General features: G+C 31.1%; 2 protein-coding genes across 6 annotated transcripts; both read left to right on the forward strand.

The window, feature by feature from the left end:
• Positions 1-6,717: 6,717 nt before the first annotated feature.
• LOC100247337 (SEED MATURATION PROTEIN 1) lies at positions 6,718-7,234 on the forward strand. Its single transcript, XM_002272209.4, has one exon. The coding sequence runs from the start codon at positions 6,776-6,778 to the stop codon at positions 7,088-7,090; it is 315 nt and encodes a 104-aa protein (XP_002272245.2). The 5' UTR covers positions 6,718-6,775; the 3' UTR covers positions 7,091-7,234.
• Positions 7,235-11,479: 4,245 nt separating this feature from the next.
• LOC100242202 (ALA-interacting subunit 3) lies at positions 11,480-18,375 on the forward strand. Of its 5 annotated transcripts, XM_059733696.1 has the most exons (9): positions 11,498-11,735; positions 12,843-12,900; positions 14,612-14,670; positions 14,857-14,931; positions 15,033-15,148; positions 15,289-15,359; positions 16,777-17,077; positions 17,211-17,500; positions 18,164-18,375. In XM_059733696.1, exons 3-9 carry the CDS (start codon positions 14,667-14,669, stop codon positions 18,228-18,230), a joined length of 924 nt encoding a protein of 307 aa, XP_059589679.1. In that variant the 5' UTR covers positions 11,498-11,735; positions 12,843-12,900; positions 14,612-14,666; the 3' UTR covers positions 18,231-18,375. The 5 variants fall into 5 exon arrangements, with proteins under 5 accessions (XP_059589677.1, XP_059589678.1, XP_059589682.1 ...); XM_059733694.1 differs by lacking the exon at positions 12,843-12,900 and having other exon boundaries at positions 11,480-11,735; XM_059733695.1 differs by lacking the exon at positions 12,843-12,900 and having other exon boundaries at positions 11,488-12,051.
• Positions 18,376-19,419: the final 1,044 nt, after the last annotated feature.

Genomic DNA, 19,419 nt, shown 5'->3' on the forward strand with positions numbered 1-19,419 from the left:
GGACTTAAATCGATGTATGCATAAATGTTCTTAATGAATGTTGTGAATGGATTGTTTAACAATCAAATATTTATTCATAGATGAGTTGTAATCTGCATTTTTTAGGCGCATAGGTTTTTTTTTTTTTTTCTCATTCTATGTAAAAATCACATTTTTACCTATCTATGGTGACCTAAGACTAGAAATCAAAGGTTTCATGCATTCAAGAATATCCTTAGTGTAGGGACCAATCTATAAAGGTGGGTTTTCGAATGAAAAAGTTGCTGGAAAAGATGGAAGAATGCTCTCAAGTGCACAACTACAATCAATAGCTCTCAAGCGCTCGCTTTGGTGCTCAAATGGCCTACAATGCTCAATCACTCATCAAATGCTTGAGTGGGACATTCAAGTGCTCTAAGGTGGTTCCAATGGTCTTGAGGCAATTTTAGGGCCTCAAGTGCTCTTCGAACACTCAACACTCCTAGTAGTGACAACATGGTAACTTTAAGGCTTTTAATGTTCTTTGTTTCCTAACCTTTTTTTTTTGTAGGGGTATTTTGGTAAAATTTGGATTTTTGTAATTCCAAATTGTGATTTCCAAAATCAATGATAAGATCCCCAAAGGCCATGAGGAGATATTTATTTATTTTCTTATTTTTATTTTATGATATTTCTATTAATCACATGTGTTTGCATAAATAAAATATTTTGATATTTGTAATGAAAAATAAATTTTCATGAGAAATCTTTTTCCATATAATTATTTATTTAAATTGAATGTTGCTAATTTAGGTTGCTAGATATTCCTTTTGAACAATCCTTGTGGTTTGGATAAATGGTTCTCCATGCTCTTCTCCTTAAGAGAAGCAAAATGATACCTAGGTGGTCCTTTAGGCTCTTCTCCCTAAGAGAAAAAGAACAATAGTAGATAAAGAAAGTTCAAGGAAAGGGAATGAAAGAGCAACTCCTTTTTTGCACAGATGTTCCAATTTGGAAAATAAATAAATAACTTGAAAAATCTCATAATAGAGAATTTATTTTAAGATGGTTACCAAAATAGTTCTAGAAGTTTTTAGTAATTTGTAATGGAAATAAATTTTCTTGAAAATTAGATTCCAAAAGGGTATTATTTATTAAATTTTGGAATAATGTAGATTAAGGAAACAAATGTTGTATAAATGAAATTAAGATAGTAAAGTTTCCTTTTGAAAATTTATTCTAAAGGATTCTAAAATATTTTCTTTAAAATTTTGATAAGAATCCTTGTAAAATAAAAGTTTTTCCTTTTAGGATAAAGTGCTCTCTAGATTTTTATTTTTCTCTTCCAACATTTAGCTTACTTATTCCATGTATAATGCTTTGGGAATTCTCTATATAAAAATTTTCTTGCCTCATTATCTTGCAAACATGTAGCGAAAAATTTTGTGAGCATTATTCTAGATACAACATCAGAGTGAATGACTTTTTCTATTTGATTTTCCTAATAAGAGATGAATTGTTTGCTTGAAAGGTGTAACTATGAATTCGTAAATGGTAGATAAATTTTTAATTTAATTGAAATTCAAATTCATATATCTTCTTTATGGCTTCTTAAGCTAAAACCCCACAAGCATCTTCAAATTGTTGACTTTTGTCAATTATAGTATGGTCGGTGTTTTAGGTATAAAATTTGCAACTCTATCATGTCCTTTATAGATGTTTTTATAAGGATACTTAACTTTTTCTTTATACTAGAACATATTTTCACATTAACATGGCAATTGTAAATTGACAAAAGATATAGGGTGTAAGGCACTACCCAATGGTTGTCTAATTTTGTATTCTACATAAAGATTTGGCAATTTTCATATCTCCTTCTATAAATTGGATAAGAGCCTCTATTTTGCATTAAGCGAGGGTAATGACCTTTTCATTTGCCCTCCTATATGCATTAATTGTGTTTTTATCAAATCTCTACAAAACTCATGTATCATACTAATCATACTAATTAGGGCTTAAGATTTTATACTTGTGTCTTAAGATTATCAATATATGTGCATAAGACAATCCTCTTTTTTCAAATTCTATGACATAAACATGTGTTGCAACTTTTTTGAATATATGTCTTTAATAATTGTTCTTTTAGATATTGTAATTTCCCTTAAAATATTCTTGCAGTTAAATTAGGTTTGTTGTTTTAATTCATTTTGAATTTCCTTCCAATTTGGACTCTATTTCATTGTTATAAAAAGATTAGGCTTCCTAAACCATCGCATTAAAGACATAGCATCCATATATCTACATCACATGTCTCTAAGGCCTCCCATAAATGATGTTGGTAGGACAATTCTTCTTCCAACTTTGCTTTCTCTGTAGTCTAACTTTAGCACACTATTGACAATACCTTGGTATTGTTAGGATAGAGCCCTTAAAAGCATAACATGATGTAATAAATTTGGAATTCATTATTTATTTAATGATATTCTAGTTTTATTTTTATCTATTCTTATTCCATGTATTATACTTTATGAGCATTTTTGTCTGCATCTTTTGCATTGTACATGACTTAGGTGTATAAGACGTTGCACAGAAAAACTAAGTCACGGGCTTCTTGCAAATAAATGACTTGTTCACAACCGATTCATGGGTTTAGGCAACCCATTAGAGGTTGTAGTGCACCACCTCTTAATTGGAGGGATGGTTGGTATTAGCTATCGAGATGGGTATCCCATGGTGAGTGCACTAGTGTGTAAGGTTACACATTGGACAGGACTTACGATGAGTCATAACTTAAGGCTATTAAGTAGTCATGACCTCACCAAGTTGTTTCATTATGTTGTCTCTCAACGTTGAGAGAATATTGAGCTTGTACTAAAGTTAGAAATGGTTTTAACCTATGGGTGATATTATAAGTTGATCATATATTCCCTATGGATTGGGTTACTATTGATGGAAACCAATAGCAATAGGTATGCTCAATAGAGGCACCATGATATCTCAGGGGATTGAGATAGTGTGTCCTTTTTGGTAATCCTAAAAAGGTTTGTTCATGGAAACTATGGTCATAGTAGTTTCTTAAGTGGAACTTGACATAGGCTCTTTGAGAGTTAAAACATGTCAATTGAATATACAATAAGAGGATCTGTAACTCAAGGATAGTCGAGATAGTCTTGAAAGGCTCATAGCTTTCACCTTGTTAGACTATAGACACCAGTTCATGGGGAGACTAAACACAATGGATAACAGGTCATAGACCCAAGCACGTAATGTCTCATTGTTATTTACATAGGATACTGGAGTTCAGTTAATTCTCTGTAGTGGGATGTTGAATCAACTTCAGTATTAGATTTTGAGCAAGCCAATACTCCTATGGGTCTCAATGGTCCCCGCTTTGAGTTCATATACCTTGTTGGCATGGATTATGAGGGTTGGATTAGCTTTAGGTTCACTTTGTGCATAAGGGTGTTTTGGTAATTACGCAAGGTTGTACTGGGGTAAGTGAACATGGTCTTTGGATTAGGCTAATTGATTAATTAGTACACCCTATTGGGTTAATTAATCAATTAGAACCCATTTTGAGCTAGATTAAGAGACCTAAGCCTATGTGGGCTCAAGTCACTTAAGCCCATATGGGTTCAAGTCACTTAAGCCCACTTAGGAACCCTATAAATACCCCTCAAGGGTTAGGGCTGCTATAGATTTTGTCTTCCACCATCCAAAGAGAAAGAGAGCCATAGTCTCCACCCCCCTTTCCTTCCCACTAGAAGTGTGCCAAGAACAAGGTTGAGTCATTAGGCGAAAAATTATGGGTTTATGAGACTTCCAACAACTTCAAGGTTGTCTTCAACACTTGGATTTTGAGGTTTGGGAACATCCAAACCTAAAGGTTAGTGTTTTAACCCTAAAAGATCAATTTTTGTTTTTTGTTTTATTTAAAAAAATTGGTCTTGCTTCCGTTGCTTAGATCTAAGGTGTCAGCAAGTATAACTTTGCTCTAATTTTTTATTGTTGCCTTTTATAGTAATCTAATTTTGTTGTTTCAAGCTTTATATACATGTCAACTATATATTATTGCAACACTTGGCTAGAAAGTAGCAAAATTGTTTAATCATCTTTAATGTGCAACTTATAACAATAATATTGTCAACATGATACCTTTTTCCTCCCTTTATTATCAACATCTACAATAAATTTTGTCAATTAAAATTCGTTTTGCAAAAGAAACACTCTTATTGAAATAGTTAAAGTTAGTTAATATAAGTATCAAAGAAATTTTAAATCAGAATTAATAAGGAAACCTTACTACTCTTGATTTAAAATATCTTCTATGTAGACCAATTTTTTGTACTCAAATTATCATTTGTCTCCATCACATCAATGCCATCCTTAATAGAATTTCTTTTCACAATATTTTGATGTCATCCAACTTCTCCTTTAGGGAATAATAATGGGTATTGTAGTGGATCATAACAACCATAATAATGTTTAACTGTATGTTTATATGCCTAAGGTGTAAATGATTTGTAATATCTCGCTCATAAGCTACATTAGGATTATTCCCTTCAATCCAAATAGCAGAAATTTAATCAACTTATTAGCATTATAGATTCTATGATCCAAGTTGGTGTCACTTTGTATAGAAATTTCAAAGGCATCTAATGAAGCATTCTTTAGCATACAAAAGAGTTGGGAATGTGGTTTTTCTAATAGTAACCTCATTAACTTTTGCACAATAGCCTCATTGAGCCTTGCATCTCATAGGATGTGCAATCTATTATGGACTTCATTATCTATATGATAGAAGTATATTTTCCCTTGTACACGAAATGTATATATCCTTTTTTTTTCTTTTTAAAATTTGTGAGTTCTTTATTCAACCTAACTCAAAAGGTTGTAAAGGAGAATATGTTATTGTAAGCTTATATATTTTGTTGAAACTCTACACCTTCAATAGTTTGAGACGTGTATAAATGGTGTAAATCTTCAAAAAATTTAAGGAACAACAAGAACCACTTATCTATCATAGTAGCAAAAGCTAGGAGCCTCATTTTGAAAGGTTTTGCTCCACAAAAAGAACAAGGTTGTCTTTGACTTAATTCATGTAATGGAGAGTAAACAAGGTGGGTATTTAGCTCCCTTGATCATTAGTTTTGTACATAAATAGTAAAAGTAAGTACAAATATATCTGAACATTTTACTTATATGACATACCTTGTAATTCTTGTAGAATTGGGAATTTCTCAATGAAAGTAGCAATTTTCTTTTTGTCCATGTCTATAGTATTATGTTGGACGAGATGAATGCGACATGTTCCTGCCTCTTTTTTTGGTTATCAATAACTCATTGGATATATTGTCTCTACTCCATTGTTAATCTAATATAATAACTTCTTTTGTAATTACATTTTTGCATGTGGTTGTTCTACATCTACCAAATTTTCATCCTTTCCTTTAGTTATGTAGTTAAAATCTCTCCTTAACTATTTAATCAAACATTTTCTCAATAAAAATGTTATTTAATAAATGTTAACTTTATTATATTTTATTAACAAGCAAAGTAGAAGAAATTGGGAAGTTAAATTTTAATGAGTTATTTATTCCTAAAAAATGTTTGATGGAAATAATTTATGGTCAAACTACAATTTTTTTTAATAAAAAATAAATAAATAGAAAACTCTACAATTCAATTTTAATTTTCTCATCAAATATGGAAAAAATTTATTCACACAAGTTTTATGCATTTAAAATAATGAACTCATATCTTTATAATCATTAATTAGCTTTTGAAGTATTATGTCTTCCAATATAATCAGTTTTACCTATATGACCTATTCATATAGTATCTCACCATTAATGATCATCTCGTTTTTAGCCTTAATAATAATAACGACAATAACAACAACACAAGAGTAAAACAAATTTATTTAAAGAAAAACAAATAAATAAATTTATCAAGTAATTTTTTTAAATAAAATATCTAAAAGAAGAGTATCACATTATTCTTCGAAGTCAAATCTTTCATCAATTAGTCTGTTCAAATGTGTTTAGCAAACCAACCAAACCCAAAAGATAGAAAATCAATCAATGAAAATAAAATATCATATTTCAAACTATTGATTGTTAAAGTACACAAAATTTGGTAAGACTTCGTGTCTTGGATGGTTAAATTTGATATCTTAATTAGTATGCTTCAATGTTTGAAACATTTAAATGTGTACTAAAATTAGATTACATTTGATTAATAAAGAAAACTTTTACAATGGAAATTGATACTACAAAATTTAAAACATTTGAAATACAAAATAGTTTTATGAACTATTTCTGTAACGTTGTTTTCTTCCTAGACTTAGTTGTCGATTCTTTGTGTTTGATCTACCATGGATGTTTCTGTTACAGATCTTCTCCTGCATGTAGAAGGGAGAGTCAAGAAGGCCAACCAGAAGACTGGTGGGGTATAAAAAGGACAACACAAAATAATGGCAGACCAATTGGAAGAATAGTGGCCCATTGAAGAGACAATGTAAAATAATGTGACTTTTGTAGTGGGGAATGAACCGACGTATGTGAAATGAAAAGGTTTCATCCAAGCAACCGAAGGTCTAGGTGTTGGATGGATAGAAAAGGAAATGACTTTCTATAAATACAACAAGTCTTTCTCAATCGTGCTGTACCTCAAAAAGCAAGAGGTGGCAGTATTAGAATGGAGAAAGAGAGACGTCAAGAAAATTCACCACGTGTAACTATGAAGAGACACTTGGCAACTCCCCTGGAAATGAAGCTGCCACACACCGCCCTCATCATCGGCAATTTAAAAAGAGATGCGACGCAGTGAGCTGGGGGCATTGAGGAAGAAGCTAGACGGAATGGCCAAGAGCAAGGATGATATCAAGTATGCGACTGCACAAGCAAAGCTGAGTGAAGACGAGGCTTTGAGGGTGAGATACAAATCCGGAACTCCACTTGAAGGAGGGAAGATTGCTGAAAGTGAACCTGTCGATCTCTTCTCCAGTGCTCGGAATATTTCTTCTACTCACACAACTAATACTACATGCCCTTCTACCACTGATGATCAGCAGCCTCAAAGGTCGAGTCATGACCCTAAGGCTGGAAGAGATTCTAATGCTTCAGGTTAAAGTAATTAGGGTTTAAGAAGGGAGTTGTATTTCCATATTTTCTGTGTCTTCTGTCCTAGAGCCTTGGTTCCTCCTTTCTTTCCCCCTATCCTCTCGTTGGAGTTGTAATAATAAAGGCTTACTGACCACTTGGTTATTGCTATCCGTCGAAGAACACTAAAGGAAACCAAGAGAACCGACAATCTATTTCAAGTTCTCGCCCAATGCCCAACCCACAAAATGTAAGGAAAGCGGTGGGCATCCAGTGGCATAGGCATCACCCACAATCATGGTCAGAGCCCAACCCAAATCAATTTCTTGGATTTGGTGGAAGAACATCAAGAACCAATCTTGATTAAAAGCCAAAGCAATTGAAAACAAATGAAAGCATAACCTTTCTTATTTGGATTTTCTCTTAAATTCTAGAACCAACAAAAAAAGCCCCAAACAAGAAATTTTTTAAAATCTTTAACTATGACTCAATTAACTTCTTTTTAACATTCTTGATTATTACAATAGACAAGCAGTTTTTGAATAAAAATTTATTCTTTAAAAGTGTAATATGATCTCTACATAATCTAAATTACTTTATAAGTTTGATATTTTTTAAATAGTTCTGTTATAAACTATAATCTAATTTCTGTAAGACTATTTTTTGTAATGATTTCAGGAAATATTCCTAATTTTCGTAATACTTCAAAATTTTTATTAAAAGATTTGTTGTCAAATATTTAACAAAGCGTTTTTTAAATCATTGTGTTCAAAATACGTTTTAAATACATTACATAATGAGCTTTTAAAAGACATTTCTAGAAAAAGAAAAAAAAAAAAAAAAGAATAGTACAAATATTGGAATGTGATTTGAGTCACCCCAAATTCATGACTATCCTAATGTAGAAAACTTGATCTTAATCAAATGGCACTACAAAATTGAAATGTTATAAATAAATAATCTATTATTTTGAACACATTTTAATACTGAGATTGCCAAGATTTTTAAAAAATCAACTGCCATGAAGGAAAAGATCAACGTGAAAGAGCATCTTTATCAAAAACGGGTCATAGATCAAAGTTGAGAAAGTTAAGGTTATTTATATAAATAAAAGTCTTATTTAGGTCCTTTTAATCAAATAATTTAATTTTAATAATTTGAACATTCTAATTCTCCTTATTGGAAAATGAAATATTATTATACGAAAGTCTTGATGATTGTTGATTAGAACCTAGAAAGGTTTTTTTTTTTTTTTTTTTAATATTTTTATCTTTATTTTTCCTTTTTTAAATTCCATTTTAGAGGTAGTCCTATTTGCATTGTTTAAATCTAAAATTTTAATTTTAATCAAATAATCCTTATTTTGATGGTGATTTGTAAATCTAAAATTTGCTGGTAAAGTAAATTAACAATTTGGATTTTGTAAGAGTGTGTTTAACAGTGACTTTATAATAAAAATTTTCAAATGTTAATAATAAAAATTTACCCATGCTTCCTAGAATCACTGTGGAATAAGTTCTAAATCTACAATTTTAATTTTTTTCATTATTGAAACAAGTTTCACTTTATATAACTTCATCTCTTAAATATATCTCTCATCAATTTCACAACAAAAGATTAAACAATTTCCATGGTATAGCCCACATTCTGAGCCCTTTTTACATAATGCATGAGCCTATAAACCACTCTAATTTTGTTGTAGATTTTAGAAGTGTGTAGAAAATCAAATTTTAAAATAATATTTTTTTACCACAAATATAGTAAATAAATAAATTTTAAATTCATCTATTCAAATTCTATCAAACCATGTCATGGTAACATAAAAATCATGATTCAATGTGTATTAATTACTAATTCTTTTGTTATTTCTCAAAGTTTTTTTTATGGTTTCTTTTAATTTTTACCAAAATTTTTATTCCCATTTCAATCAATTTTTTCATAAAATCCGACCATCTATATTTTGATTTAACGCTTTGATCATTGGTGCCAATTCTTATAGGATGGTAGAAAATAGTTTTCAATATTGTTTTTAGGATGATTTTTTTTTATTTTACTACTAACATGTGAGTCTTGATTTTTTATTTTATTTTTAATATCTTAATTTTTAAATAGTTTTAAACCCTTGTGTTAACAAAAATAAATAAATAAATCTTGACTTAAATAGAATTTTTTACAATTTAAAAAGAAAAAGAAAAAGAAAAAAGTCATTTGAAGATATATGTCAATAGAAAGTCATCTTTTCATATTTTCAATTATATCATCTAAAATATTGATCTTTTTATGCATTTTTTTTTATCAATAATATATTTTAATTGTATAAATACTATCTTTTGATAGGAAACTTTAACCATTTTTAAAGGTTTTTTTTTTTTTTCAAAAACTTATACCAAAATGAAAGTTTTTTCAAAACAATATATATCGAAAGGAGATTTAGGTGCTACTTAATAGCTGTTTTTTATAATAGTTTTCCATTCTCCAAAACATAAAAAATAGAAAAATATGTTTGATTATCATAGAACTGTCTTTTGTTCTATTATTAAAAATATCAAATAAAGTGTTTTCAAATAATATTTTTTAATTGTTTTCAATTACTTTCACTTATTTTGAGTTGTTTCAAAACATAATTATACAAATATAAAATAACTAAAAATAAAATAATAGACAAAAACTATTTTTAAAACATTAAAAACAAGTTAAAAATGTTTTAAGTTCTTAAATAAACTTTTATTCTATGAACATTAAAAAAAAACAGTTTTTAAAAAGTAATTAAAAAACAATTACCTCAAAAGTTATCATCGTGTCTTGTTTTCTCAATTGAAAAATCTAAGGTTGTCCTAGCCTTTTTTACCCCAAATGTCACTCTTGTATTTTTTTTTTCAGCATTATTTAACGAAAAAGAGAAGTGGCCCAAGGGCCATCCCTTGGCCTAAATTTATAGCAAGCCAAAGTTCATTCAAACCCTTTCCACCAAAATAGGTTTTTTTTTTTTTTTCTTTTTTTTTTTTTTCTGATCATCTTATTTCTCTAAGTTAACCCCATATCCAAAATAGATTGAACTAATGGCATCTTTAAATTGGCTTGTAACTCGGGGTGTCAATCCGAGTTTCAAGTTCAAGTTTCAAAGCATTGGTTTTAAGTAATGTTTTCATAATCAGATATGTCATTGAACTGGAAAAGTTATTGGTTCATTGGTTGGATCGGCGGTCAAACTATGGTCGAACCAATAATGTCATAAATATATATTTTATATATTATTAAAATTTAAAATAATTTAAAAAATAAAAATAATAAATTATGAGGAACATAATATTTTTAGAAATTTATTTAAAATCATAATGTTCTCATTAATTTAAATTTAAATTATAAATTTTAAAAATCATAAAGTTAAAAAAATTACAATTGTAAAATTAAAATAAATAACAATGAAAATAAACTAATAAAGTAAATGAAAATAAAAAAAATATAAGGAAAATCTAAAAAATGTGAGTGAAACACTCATAATATCGTGTTTTTGTATTTAAATGTTATTTCCTCATATTTTTATTTTATAGTTCATATTGAACCACACATAAAATATTAAGATTGAAATATTTATGTTATTAAATCACTAATTCAACATTTTTGTTTTAAATTTAACTATTATACCAAAAAACAAACTTTTCCGTATCACATCTCTTTTTCAATCAATGACAAATTTTTATGTATATAATTGGTATTTTCAACCAATAACAAACTTCTATATATATAATTAATATTCTAAGGTTTTCCTTTCTACAAATGATTAGATAGTAATGTAATATAGAATTGGATTTAAAATTTACAAAATTATAGCCACAAATTTAATCATAAACTTTGATATTCCTATATTAAAACTTAAAAGTTTTAAAATTATATTGAATTATGGTAATGTTACAACTTATAGCCATCGGGATGACATTGTGATGGTGGTGTCCTCATTAGAGACTCACAATTGTCTCATTGTCGGCCGGCGATGACGCATTGGGGTGGCGTTGGAGGTGCCGACAGTGACGTAGAAATTATCAATATCCAATATACAAAAACCAAACATTTTGTACGCTTGCATAAAAATTATCAATATCCAAAAATTAATTATTCACAATAAATTTTAATATTTTTTATGTGGTCTGCTTCCAAATGTAAATAACAAATTAAAAAAAATATATCAAATTTTAAATTATTCTAAATTAAATTTCAATTTTGTTAAAATTGTCACATGTATAACATACAATCTAAAAGTTAAAGACCATTTAAGCTAATTTTTATTATAATAGGTATTATTAGCAAAAACTAATTTTACAATTACGAGAATGGTAGTTCTTGGGTCATCCACGTGCGACCTACCCAACATTCAACTTCAAGCATTCAATTTGCGGTCCTGATTTTCATCCAACTAATTTCTTGGAATCCAAACACACTGCAGTGGTTAAAAGGAAAATACCAAAAAAAGAATAAAACAAAGAGAGAAAGAGAATCAGATGGAAACTGAAGGTGGGAAGGGTTAAATTATAAGTATTTTACATTCCAGAAAAAACATTTTGCTTCTCTTTCTCTGTGAGAAGATGGACCCGAATGGTGGATCGAGCTCCGCAGGGGCCGCAGATGGAGCATCTGATCCCGCAGCTGCACGTAGGAGGCATTCCAAGAAACCTAAATGTGTATTTCTTTTCTCTCTCTCCTTCATTATAGCTATTTATATTTGTAATTTCTTCTTTCTTTTCGTGTATTGGATTATTATTACTGCCATTTACGTTTTTTTTTTTGGTCGGTGGGGTTGGGGCGGAGGAATTTGAAGGGCAAATCTGCAATGTTGTGGATCAGTTATACATTGTGTTATAATTCAAATTTTCAATATTCTTGAGTGGCATTACCTTTGGTCATATTTTGGATCAATTCTTGGAATTTCTGGGTGGTGGCATTAGCATGAGTGAATCGAATCTGGGTTTCATTCTCTTCAAGAATTGGTATCTGGGTACTCTATTTGCTATCCAATCGCTTTAGGCGCTTGCTGTATTTTTATTTTTTTTCTTTGGGTTTGGTGGTTTTATTAGTAGACAGTAGATATGAAACTTGTTAAACCATTCAGAATGTATGTAACATTTAACTCAATATACATGAGGGTATTTACCTGGAGGAGACATTACCCAGAGGATGCTGCCACCTTTCAAAATGAATGCAAGCTTATGTGTGTATATATGTACGTATTATTTATGTATTTTGTTTGATATGAGTTGTGAATTTGGGTTAAATTTGGAGTAATGTGGCCTCCATTTTTATTCAAAGTTAATGCATGTAATGTGAATCAACCACACTACTAACAACATGCTAAATTAACTTCAAGGGGTAGGGAGTGCTGTCAAAATAGTCATTAGACTCATTACCTTAAGGTCATGTTTGGATCGCTGGAATAGAGAATGGGAATGGGAAATCAATTCCATTTCTACTCATTAATCTCTTTGAATTGATTTTTAGAATGGGAGTGGGAATAAAAGATTCATTAGTATGGAAACCAAATCCCACTGTCACTAGGATTTTGATTCCTTTCTTTTACATGGTATTGTGATTCACCTATGACTGTAAGTTATGCTAGCTGATGGATATATTTGAATTTGGTACTAATCTATAGCATGTGATTTTCAAAGCTTTTTATGCTCTGTTATCACCCTGACAGTTTCTTTATGCTATTTTCCATACACTAAATTGTAAACGCTGTTGTTATACAGTTCCCTATTAAAATTCTTTTAGTTCATTTTTTAATTGCAGACCAGCCCTTTCAATGTAGTCATTCAACATCTGATTCAGTCAAGATTCGAGAATCCTTGTAGGCTACTTGCAATCAATTGAGAGATGGTGCATTTGTTTTACATCTATTGATGAAAAGGGACTTAACTCATCACACTCTAAACCTTAAATACTCAAACTGGTTTAGCTTTACCTCTACCATGCGCCTTTGGCAACATACCATTAAGGTCAAACTCTGAAATTTTTTTTGCCGGGCATTCTCTTGATAGAACTTTTGTTTGACCTTCACATGAATCCAAGAGCGGCAGCTTAATTAAACCTTAAATTTAAATGACATTGAACATAGGACTCAACTTTTCCACTCTAGTTAACTGATGAACAATGAAGTGGTGAATCTGGACTACATATGAATCCAACATTTTGTGTCTGCAAATGTTGCTTCAAGAATTAATACTAGCTGCCCTGGCTTTCTGTAATTGGGAATGAAATATATGTTACTAATTTATTTTATTTTATTTTATTTATTTATTTATTTATTTATTTGTACTTGATAAATTCTATTGGCTTGATATTTCTTACCAGAAATCTTTTTGTATTTATCTTTACTATACTTTATAGCATCCCTTTGGTAATGGTAAGATATGCAACCAATAGAAATGCTTTGCCCTCCATCAGTGGCCAACCTCATTCTAAATAACTTACTAAGCTCCCATATTCTAGAAGTTCAAATTGATTAGAAATTGTTCTCAGTAAGTTGGGAAGCTATTTGATAATGGATTTCATCAGGAGATTCAAGGATAAGGTTTAAGAGTGGTTTGAAAATATGTTAAGAAGATACTTTGAAATCAATAAGAGCTATTTCAATACCTTAATATTTTATTAATATATTATACATGTCTTTGTTTTGGAGATTCATTTCTTTTAACTTGTATGTAAGAGCCTACACTTTGTAACAATTAGGGATGGATGACATTTCCATCCCCCAATAATCATGTAACAGATATAGCAAAGGAGCAGAACTTGAGTTGAGAAAATTTTCCTAGTAAATTTTTTAGTTTGAAGAAGGATTTCTTCTTTTGCTTTAGGTATCTCCCTTAAGGCCACCTCCATACTCGCATGCGTAGAGGCAAGCCCCAAATAATGGGTTAGAGAGACTCAACTCCATTCCTCTAGTTAACCGAAGCTTAAATATATCGAACTACTAATTTGACCTAAAAGTTAAAGTTGTTAGGTAATGATCCAACACTATGTATCCAACTGACCTAGAATAGAGCCCTAACACCATACTTCATGGGCAGCCTTCTTTGGCCTTGCATGTGGGCTCAATGAATGACCTTCCGTAAAACAAGGTTCTAATACCATGTTAAAATATTAAATTGACTCAAAAGCTTAAATTGTTAGGTAGTGGCTTAGTAGTACTAAGGTAGTGTTTGTTTTTTGGAACAAACACCACATAACCTTTTCCATATTTCTAATTTTTTTTTCCAAAATTTCTTTCCTTCTTTGCGCATGAACTCTTTTCTTGGCATACATTGACTTATTGTACTTTCTGGGATAAAGTTGGTTACACATTTTAACCAAGAACACATGCTATGAAAGCTGAGTGATTTTTAGATCCTTACCTTTGGCAGAGTCGTTTCATCAACTTTTCACAACTAATAGCTGGATTTTGATTTTCTTGGTTTGTTTGTTTTCTTGTCTTGTTTTGTTTTTGTTTTTTAATTATAAATTTATTATCTTTTTATATTATGAATGAACTGTTTGCTGATATACATTCCTCAATGTTGCAGATTCTAGGTTTACACAGCAAGAGCTTCCTGCCTGCAAACCAATTTTAACACCTGGATGGGTATTTATAATATATCTAAAAAGATTTGCTTTTATCATGTAGAAAGCTAGAATTCTTTCATGCCTTCGTTGGAGTGCTGTGTGTTGTTACCTATGTTTTCACTAATCCACTATCTCTCTCTCTCTCTCTCTCTCTCTCTCTCTCTCTCTCTCTCTCTGTCTTCATTTTTTTTATTCTTTCTTTCAGGTCATTTCATCATTCATCTTTGTTGGCATTATCTTCATCCCTATTGGTCTTGCTTCCTTGTTTGCATCAGAACGTGTAATGTTTAAGATCTTTCTTCTTATATTGCCTATGTGAAAGTTCTGTTATCCGAAACTGATTGGTATTAAAAAAGAAATTGTGTTTTGTTTGGCTTGTAGGTGGTAGAAATTGTACACGCTATGACACGGACTGTGTTCCTGCAAGTTACCGCAATGACATGCTTGCATATATTCAAAGCAATGAAACTAATAAGACCTGTACCAGGACATTTCTTGTTAGTCAAGTTCCTCACAGTTCTGATGTGTTCCAAGAAATTAGTGCTTATATTTCCCATTTATTAATATCAATCTTTCCTACTGCCCTGCTCAAGGTACATTTATTTGTGGAGAAGTGTATTAACTGGGTATTTTTCAGGTTCCAAAGCAAATGAAAAGTCCTGTTTATATATATTATCAGCTTGATAACTTCTACCAGAACCATCGCCGGTATGTAGAATTTATTTCTAAAAGTAGTACTTGTTCTATACATATCTTTTGTTCAATATATGGAATGACTTTTGCTAATTCCATTTTTGCTTACTGGCAATGACTGATATCTGAATGTCATCTTCCTTTCTTTGATTGGGATTCATGAGTACTGCAAGAGATCGTCTAATGCCAAAAATGTGAAAGCATGGAAATGTTACTGTGAACAGATGGAATGAAATTAAAAGTATTTCTTGGAAGAATTTCCACTTGTAAACTTTGAGATGCCTAACAATGTGAATAGTGCCTTTAGAATGATTTTTGATTATGCGTTTTTGACACTAATGAAATTGACTGTGGGATATTGATTTCTGAACTCATAAAATGTTTGAAAATAATTTGTTGAACTGGGACCAGATTCCTTGTGGTTTCTGCTCATTTATTTAAGGAGAATACAGCTTCTTATCGTGTCATCTGTGAGTGTATCACTCCAATTATTCACAAAAGACAAATTTTGATTTATATCAAAATAAGTCTTAGGAGTGGAGATAATTTTAGGTTTTTCAAGTAAAAATATTTCATTCACTGGTCAAAGTTTAAGTAGACATGGAACATACAAGCATGATATAGCTTGTTCATGTGTACACTTGTATGGTGTGTGGTTTGTCTTGTTAAAAACATACATTCTTCAATAAAGTAAATCAAGAAAATAAAAGAAAAACTTTTAGGCTTCCCTTTGACAGATTCCTAGTATGGATTCAAGTTCAGTGAATAACTGATATCATACCAGATTTTCATGTAATAAGTGACAGTGCATGACTGAAGCTTTCCTGATATGACTTCCTCTTTTCATTCTCAATGCAATTAGTCAAGAATCTGATATTTTCACATCAGAAGAGATAAGGAATTGGGAAGAGAATATAAATTAAAAGGAGAAGAAATTGGGAACAAGAATATGAAAGAAAAAGTTGCCAACTTAAAATTTTGTTGTGAAAGATTTATTGATAGTAGGTGATACAAAAATTTCTAACTATGTTGCTAAATATAATGATTTCATTTTGATATCTAAAAGAATCCTGTTTCCTTAAGGCTCACATCTCAATTTCTGTTGTCCCATCTATTTTTAATTCTTTTGGTTCAAAGCTAGGTATCCTAAAATTTGAAACCCAGACCTAGTTTGTTTCATACCTTTTTCCTCCACATTTTACCTTGTTTTCAGTAGATTTTGTACATCACTCACCTAAGTTAGGATGTCTTATCAAAACTGTGTGCTCTGCTCCTAGATGTATAATGCTCCAGAAACATGAAATTTTGTCCTATATCTGCAAGATTCACCTGCCTGTCTATGCAACAAATTTAGGTATCAAATCATCATAATATGCTTAAATTCTAGAGAAATTTGACAATCCTCTCCCTGGCTTGTGAAAAATGTTTCCAGATATGTGAAGGGTAGAAGTGACAAGCAATTGCGGAGCAGGGCAAGTGAGAATGACACAAGTTCCTGTGATCCTGAAGACGTCACATCCAATAAATCTGCAATTGTCCCTTGTGGTCTCATTGCATGGAGTCTTTTCAATGACACATATGGGTTTTCTGTAAATAACACGTTGCTAGGGGTCAGCAAAAAGAATATAGCATGGAAAAGTGATCAGCAGCATAAATTTGGGTCTGATGTCTATCCTAAAAATTTTCAGAGTGGAGGCTTGATCGGGGGTGCAAAACTCAATTCAAGCATACCTGTAAATATACCTCTGTTTTTTATTTGAACTTGTTAATTGTTTCTGATTTATTTTTTGATTTTCCCTTCTCTTTGTGTCTTTATTTTGCAGTCTTGTCTAACTCTTTATCTGTTCTTCGTGATGCATGTGACAGTTGAGTCAACAAGTGGATCTTATTGTTTGGATGCGAACTGCAGCACTGCCAACTTTCAGAAAACTATATGGGAAGATAGAGGTGGACCTTGAAGCTAATACAGAGCTTACAGTTGTAATAGAGAACAATTATAACACCTATAGTTTTGGGGGTAAAAAGAAGCTGGTTCTTTCAACCACAAGTTGGATCGGTGGAAAAAATGATTTCCTAGGCATAGCATATATCACCCTTGGTGGACTGAGCTTATTCTTAGCAATAAGCTTTTTACTTATTTACATCATTAAACCAAGGTGAGTAAATGGTTCTCACATCTTTCTTTAACAGATGACTATAAACTTTGTTCTTACTGCACTTCCTTTGGTAACAAAACTTCCCTTCATTGAGAAAATCATGGATAAAGTTATTGTCCTATCCATTCCTTTGTTGAGGAATTTTTAGAAAAGTTGTCCCTAATTTTAGGTATTCAGCAGCATTCTAGTATATTGTACCAGCTTATTGGATTATCGATGCTATCCTGTCTGTTCAAAATTTACCAAAATGCATCCAGATTCTACAAGGATATGTCCCCTCCAAAAGGTCCATGACACATCTGATAGGTCCTGGTAACAAGATATGCATGTCCTGAATTAACATGTATTATTCATCTAGCATGATCTTTTTTTCTTTACTTTGGCTCTGCCACTGGTCTTGGATGCTTTTCACTGTTCCTGTTGAAGAACAGGGAGCCAGTGGCTTGAAGTGATTCACTATCCAATTGATATGGAGGTTCAGATATTTATCACTCCTGCTGAGTATCTGTATCTCTTCATGTGTAGTTTATAGAAGTTTGCACAACAGTAATGCATTGCATAGAACTGAATGTTACTGTTAAAATGTTGCTTCTGCTAGTTTTGTTATTTACTTTAAATTCATGCATGATTTGTGATTTGATACGACTTTTATCTTAAATGCAGGCCGCTTGGGGATCCGACTTTCTTGTCATGGAACAGAAACCCAGCAGGACATTTCAATTTCAACTAGGCATTTTCAAAATGGTTCCATCTATTGAGGGGTTTTTGATGCAACATGGTTCCATTCTCAGTTTGTCTTAGAAAATTGTACTTACTATTTATGTTTGAAGACTTCCAACTAGAGTATATATATATATAGCTCTGCAGTTATTGAATGGTTTGAACTGTCCAGGAAGCAGTGAATCTAGTAGTTTTTTTTCCCTTCATCTTTTGTTACGTTCGTATATATAATATATATGCAGAGAGAGAGAGAGAGAGAAAGAGAGAGGACATAGTGAATCTCCTAGTATTTTATTATTATTTTTTCTATCTTTCGTTATGTTCATATATATATATATATATACACATAGATGAAGGTTTTCAGATAAGTCTTTTGTTCATGTTTTATGATGTATAGGGTTAGTAGCAGAGGAATGTATAGGACAGGATTGGTGAATGTGAAGTGTGAGTAAAGGTTGGTGCTTGGCTGCCACAAAATCTTATTAACAGTCCCATCTGATGTAGCTGTAGTTTCAACTTATCTTGGAAAGGAGAAGAGATTATTATAACCTGAGGGGAAACGCGGTTAAGTGGCTTTCCACAGTTACGCATATATTATTAGCCTACGGTTGGAAGGACTTTGGATTGAGCTCTCTCACCTGCCCTCCTTGCCCATAATTCTGTTGTCCAAGTTTCACTTTCAGTACTTTTACAATGCTCATTCTAGGCATTTAAGTTCCACATTCAGTACTTCTACAATGCTCATTCTAGCCATTGAATCTTTAAATATCAATTTGTGAAGCCCACTTGATGGCTTCAAGTCTCGGTTTCATATTCACACCTTAAGAGTATGATTGCTGTCATGGGTCCAAAACCCCTATATAATTTGAAATAAGAAAATCTTAAAATTATGAAGAAAAATGGGTATTAACCATTTAGGATACCTATTTTTTTTATAATCTTTTTCCAAATTTAGGAGCCCTAGTTTTAACTTCCATCAAATTAGTGTCCATTTAGATGTACTTTTTTTTTTTTTTAATTTTGAAATGTCTATATAAAATAGAATATTTGGTACAAGTATAGATTTATAATACCTTTCAAATCACTTTCAATTTGAGCTAGTAAAAAAAATTTTGTTATCTCAATTTTACAATAATTTTTAGAATCATTATTTTTTCAATATGAACTTCTAAGGGGTCTTGTATAAGTTATTGCTATTC

The sequence above is a fragment of the Vitis vinifera genome, chromosome 16 (genome assembly GCF_030704535.1).
Source record: "Vitis vinifera cultivar Pinot Noir 40024 chromosome 16, ASM3070453v1".
Lineage (NCBI taxonomy): Eukaryota > Viridiplantae > Streptophyta > Magnoliopsida > Vitales > Vitaceae > Vitis > Vitis vinifera.

Excerpts from the sequence above, each read along its gene's own strand:
- LOC100247337 (XM_002272209.4), top strand. The coding sequence starts at position 6,776 with ATGCGACGCAGTGAGCTGGGGGCATTGAGGAAGAAGCTAGACGGAATG.
- LOC100242202 (XM_059733699.1), top strand. The coding sequence starts at position 11,642 with ATGGACCCGAATGGTGGATCGAGCTCCGCAGGGGCCGCAGATGGAGCA. Across the intron at positions 14,671-14,856 it reads CAATTTTAACACCTGGATGG|GTCATTTCATCATTCATCTT; the intron begins GTATTTATAATA and ends TCTTTCTTTCAG. Across the intron at positions 14,937-15,039 it reads TTTGCATCAGAACGTGTAAT|AAATTGTACACGCTATGACA; the intron begins GTTTAAGATCTT and ends TGTAGGTGGTAG.